We start from the raw sequence: 5,345 nt of genomic DNA on the forward strand, positions 1-5,345 counted from the left end.
TGCTGAAGCCGTGATGGAAGATGAAGATGAACAAGAAGTGCTGAGGGTGTATGACCCGATGCATCTTGTTAACTTATCGAAAGCTGATTTGCAAGTGTTGAATGAAAAGAAGATATTTTATATTCCTGCTTGGAAGGATGAAGCAAGGAAATATCAGCGAGTAGTCACGGTGTGTGTGAGAGAAGGAGTGCACGCTTGAAGATACAGGATTACGAGACAAGAGCTGAAAGATCAAGATATGAAGCTACTGCCAAGGGGGAGTCTGTTGGTGCATAGATGTCAGTAGTTCATATGTCTAAAGTCTGTAATCGAGTCTGTAATATTGTTTATGTAATTGTTTGTTTAGAAGCGAAGTTGTTGACAAGTTCGCTTAGGCGAACTTGTTAACCAAGCGAAGTTGTTGACAAGTTCGCCTAGGCGAACTTGTTGAACGAGCGAAGTTAAGGACAACTTCGCCTGAGGCGAAGTTGTCGTGTATTTATATTGTTTAACTGTTTACGGTTTAGGAGTTGGTCAGTTAGCGTTTTGGTTGATCGAGTTCAGTTTACGTGAGTCTATTGACGTGAGTCTGTAAGTAACACGATTCGAGTTATCAATATAACGTGAGTTTTGTTCGTATCGTGTGTACGTGTGTTTGTGTGATTATATTCTACGTCCGTAACGATCTACACAGGGATTCCGCACCTGTGTATATCGGGATATCTAGTGTGATCCGTCCAGGGAACCTACAATTGGTATCAAAGGGTTGCATACCCTAATAACAAATGCGAAGGATAAATGGTTGCATACCCTAAAAATATATGCAAAGGTTAAAGGGTTGCATACCCCAATAATATATGCGAATGATAAAGGGTTGCATACCCCAATAATATATGCGAATGATAAAGGGTTGCATACCCTAATAATATATGCGAAGGATAAATGGTTGCATACCCTAATAATATATGTAAAGGTTATAGGGCGTAATGCTTTTTAAAGCGTAATGTATGAATATGAAAGAAAGAAAGTATGAAGGTAAGTATGTATTAGAAACGAAAGTATAAAAGTATGAAGTATGTACGAAAGCATGTAATTATGAATGTGTGGTACGTTTTATGATTAACTAGAACTCACTCAGAGTTAAATTCATTGAGATATTGAGATCTACTATCCTCTAGAAAATCAAGGTTTTTTGAAAAACCTATGAATAAGCTACTTAGTAGTTCTTTCATTCTTTAGAAGTTCAGAACTTCAAAAACTAAAACCAAAGATTCGACCGTATAATTTCTTTGGCGGTTCCTATACACCAGTTTGGTTTAGGTTCCTTGGTTGGGACGGTTCGAAACCGTTTGTTTTTCAACTCGGTTACAAGGTAACCTTGCCCTATTATCTCATTATGCATAATGTCCAGATACATTAAATACATGTCTTCATTTTTATAAAATGTCATTCAAAAAAATTAAACAAGTTTTATAGAAAGGAATTGAATTCTTATGTTATGAATGAGTTTTATTAATCGCTTCAGTGTTCACCATATCCGGCACCAACCTAGAAATACGGTTGAATTCAGTAGTATAATCACGATGCGTCATCTTTCCCACTTTCAGGTTCAGGAACTTCATCTTAGCTCTTTCAACTTCGGCTTCAGCACAGAACCTCTTCATCACCAACTCCTTCAGATCATCCCACCTCATCGCCTTAATCTCATCCCAGGTCTTTCTTGCTCCACACTTTCCCACCAGTACATTGCCTCATCACCGAATGATTGAGTAGCATAACCCACAACTTGGTCGGGACGGCACTCGCTAATCCGGATAATTTTATCCATTGCTGTTATCTATTGGAGAGTAGCGATTGTGTCTCCCAAACCAGTTAGCTTCGACGGGTCATAACCCTTGAAGGACTTGTGGTTACACCCGCCTCGGCCTTCTTTTCCATCTACAGTTTTCACAAATCGAACTTCACTTGAATCACCTTTCTCTCTTTCATCTTTCTTTCCATCCCCTCCTAACCCCTTAACCGTTCTTCCATGGCTTCTAGCAGACCCTTCAGGAGTCAAGTTCTTAACAGTAGCAGCTACGGCTTGAACAATGGCTGCTTGAACTGCAGGGTCAAGTTGATGCTCTTCGTTGTTGCTCGGGTTTTGTCCAGCTGTGCTTCCTTCTTCCCTTGTGTTGGAAGCCGATTCTACAAAAGGTTGTCGGACCATACGTGGCCTACCATGACGTCCAGTGCGATTTACTGCTCCAACAACTTGCCTAGCCCCAGCCATCGTATTCTAGAAGGGAAAACACAAAGGTCATCACTCAAGGAATTGTATAGTACAAGAATAGTAAGGCTAACAGGTAATAACAATGGCCAGCTGTGATTAGCTGATCACGTTACTTTATGTTTCCTATACACTTCCTTTTTGTCTATTTATGCTAAGTCTACTCTTAAACAGTTAATCAATCAAACAATCAATTAATCCTATCCCTAACATTCATATATCCTTTCTTTAGCAATCAAACTAATATTAACATTCATTATTTAACCATACACTTTACCTTTGCCAAGCTTGCTTGAGTGACACATGGCTATCTTGAAATGACATCTTCTTTCTTTTCTTACTTAAATGTCATTCTCTGTTCGAGTCTAAGCGCGTAGGATGCTTAATTATCTCTAGCTTTAATCTGATACCAACTTTTAAGGCCCCGCTCTCAGTGCCCTACCTTTGACGTTGGATTTACTCATAAACGCAGTCTAATCATCAGAGTTAAATAAAACTTTCACGGAATATTAAAACTTCATAAAACGTTGCATATTAATCCATAACTTTGTCTTAGCAAACATCTTGTCTTTCAAATCAAAAACATTAAACATAAAACATCTTGAGTCTTCATATACCAGCCTCTTATTCTTCTACCAAGTGCCCCGCTCAAGCAAGCTGCTTCATCCTACTCACAAGCGTGCATACTAAAAATCAGCTACGTTGAGTGAGTTCTAGTTAATCATACAACGTACCACACATTCATAATTACATGCTTTCGTACATACTTCATACTTTCATTTATAATACTTACTTACCTTCATCTTTCTTTCTTTCATATTCATACATTACGCTTTAAAGAGCATTATGCCCTATAACCTCGCACGTATTATTAGGGTATGCAACCCTTTAACCTTCGCATATATTATTAGGGTATACAACCCTTTATCATTCACATATACTATTAGGATATGCAACCCTTTAACCTTCGCATATATTATTAGGGTATGCAATCCTTTATCCTTCGAATATATTATTAGGGTATGCAACCCTTTAACCTTCGCATATATTATTAGGGTATGAAACCCTTTATCCTTCGTATATATTATTAGGGTATGCAACCCTTTAACCTTACTTTACCTTTCATTATCATCGTCATTATCACATTCATACATACCTTTAGTAATATTGTACATACCATATTCATATATGCTTCGTTATTCATATACTTATATCATACATACTACATTATACCTTCCTTAACAATACGTGCAATATCTGAAGATCATTCACGTACTGTCAAGCTTGCATTCAAAATATAAACATAACTATCACATTCATCATTAAGGCATACAATTACCATTAAAGGTAAGTATATTAACATTCACATTGAGTATGCACACAGCCCCGAAAACATAATAAGCAAGTGGGGCTAGAAGTCACATGGATCCTGTTTCACTCTCCGTTAATCGTTATCCCTTTCTTTAATTGAGCTATGCTGACTGTATAATCATTACACGTATCAATACTTGTCCTAATTATATTGTTCACATCTCAGCCAAATTGACTAAGTCTGGTCTAATCTAATGGTCTTGTTTTAGATTACATTTTACTTAGAATATTTTACCTTAAACCCCAATGCATTTGTAATCTAATGATCACATTGTAAGCTAATGAACATTGTAAGCTAATGAACATTGTAAGCTACTGAACATTGTAAGCTAATGAACATTGTTAGCTAATGAATATTATAAGCTAATGAACATTGTAAGCTAATGGACACTTTAAGCTAATTTATTAAAAGTAAGCGAGTTTATCAAAAGTAAGCGAGTGAGCTGAATACTTGGCCACGGGTTGGTCCTTTAATATCATTATTTTTACTTGTTTTTAACCCTATCACCTTACTATGGCTCGGTATTGACCCATAAATGTTTCCCTAATCGTTTTCGTCCAAAACTTGACCCGAGTGACCATAAAGTTTGAACCTTTAGGGCTAAAGATGTTCAAAACTAGATCTAGGGTTTCTTTAAACGAGCCGTTCATAACCATAAGTTCTTTAAGTCCATTTTAACATCAACTTTGCTACTTTATGGTTCGTTTATACCCGATCTACTCTAGGGTTTAGTTTCATAACAAACCGTTCATAAAAACATAAACTTTAAAGATCAAGAACATACCTTTACTCGTTTTAAAGCTACGATTTTGCTTGGTTATGAACTTTAATCTTGTATCTTGCTTAAGTATCCAAGATCTATCAAGAATCAAAGCTTGTTTGGTCTCAGAATTCCTTCTTTGGTCACAGCCATAAGAGGGAGAGTATGTGTGTGTGTTTTGAGTGTGTAGAGATTCTTGAAAGATAAGATGGATAGAAATGGAAAGGATTAGGGTTTAAGGGGCTATTAATACTCCCTTAAGCCCATGGACTCAAGGCCCATCTTTCCTTTTTGGTCTATAACTCATTCCATCTAAATAGCCTACTTACTCTTTCATATTTTATTATTATTATTATTATTATTATTATCGTTCCACTAACTCAATTATTTCACCCGACGCAAATAATATATTAAATATAATTTTAGAAATTTCGGGATGTTACACATATCAAACGTTATTAATACAAATTCCTTGTATAACAGTATCTACAAAATTTAAAAATAAGCAATGCACTTTTATTTTCTAATGGGTTTTTAGTTTTTAACACAAATTAAATAAACGAAAAGCAAGAAAAGTGCCTTAACTTTTTATCAATTCACATTCTTAGAAAAGTTATAAATAATGAATGCTTTATTTTGTAGTAGTTTACTTTTTAATTTAAATCCGTCATGTGAGAACCTACAATGTAAATCATACATGTTTTTCAATGATTTAATCATACCTACACTGTGTAGAATATTGACAATGAAAGATAAATAATGTGTGCATTAAACCGATATATACATACATTGTTTAGAGATTAAAGATATGTTCTTTGTATAACAGTCTCTACAACAATTTAAAAATAAGCAATGCACTTTTATTTTCTAATGGGTTTTTAGTTTTTAACGCAAATTAAATAAACAAAAGCAAGAAAAGTGCCTTAAATTTTTACATTCTTAGAAAAGTTATAAATAATGAATGC

At 35.3% G+C, this 5,345-nt stretch overlaps 1 protein-coding gene across 1 annotated transcript; it reads right to left on the reverse strand.

Annotated features, from left to right (window-relative positions):
- Nucleotides 1-1,508: 1,508 nt before the first annotated feature.
- LOC143597844 (uncharacterized) lies at nt 1,509-4,799 on the reverse strand. Its single transcript, XM_077076225.1, has 2 exons — nt 4,379-4,799; nt 1,509-3,485 (listed from the first exon to the last, which is right to left on the reverse strand). Exon 2 carries the CDS (start codon nt 2,249-2,251, stop codon nt 1,817-1,819), a length of 435 nt encoding a protein of 144 aa, XP_076932340.1. The 5' UTR covers nt 2,252-3,485; nt 4,379-4,799; the 3' UTR covers nt 1,509-1,816.
- Between the last annotated feature and the right edge of the window lie 546 nt (nt 4,800-5,345).

The sequence above is a fragment of the Bidens hawaiensis genome, unplaced genomic scaffold (genome assembly GCF_021521415.1).
Source record: "Bidens hawaiensis isolate Kalapana, Puna unplaced genomic scaffold, B.hawaiensis_p1.1 tig00049133_1, whole genome shotgun sequence".
Lineage (NCBI taxonomy): Eukaryota > Viridiplantae > Streptophyta > Magnoliopsida > Asterales > Asteraceae > Bidens > Bidens hawaiensis.

Coding starts and splice junctions, on each gene's coding strand:
- LOC143597844 (XM_077076225.1), bottom strand. CDS start 2,251: ATGGCTGGGGCTAGGCAAGTTGTTGGAGCAGTAAATCGCACTGGACGT.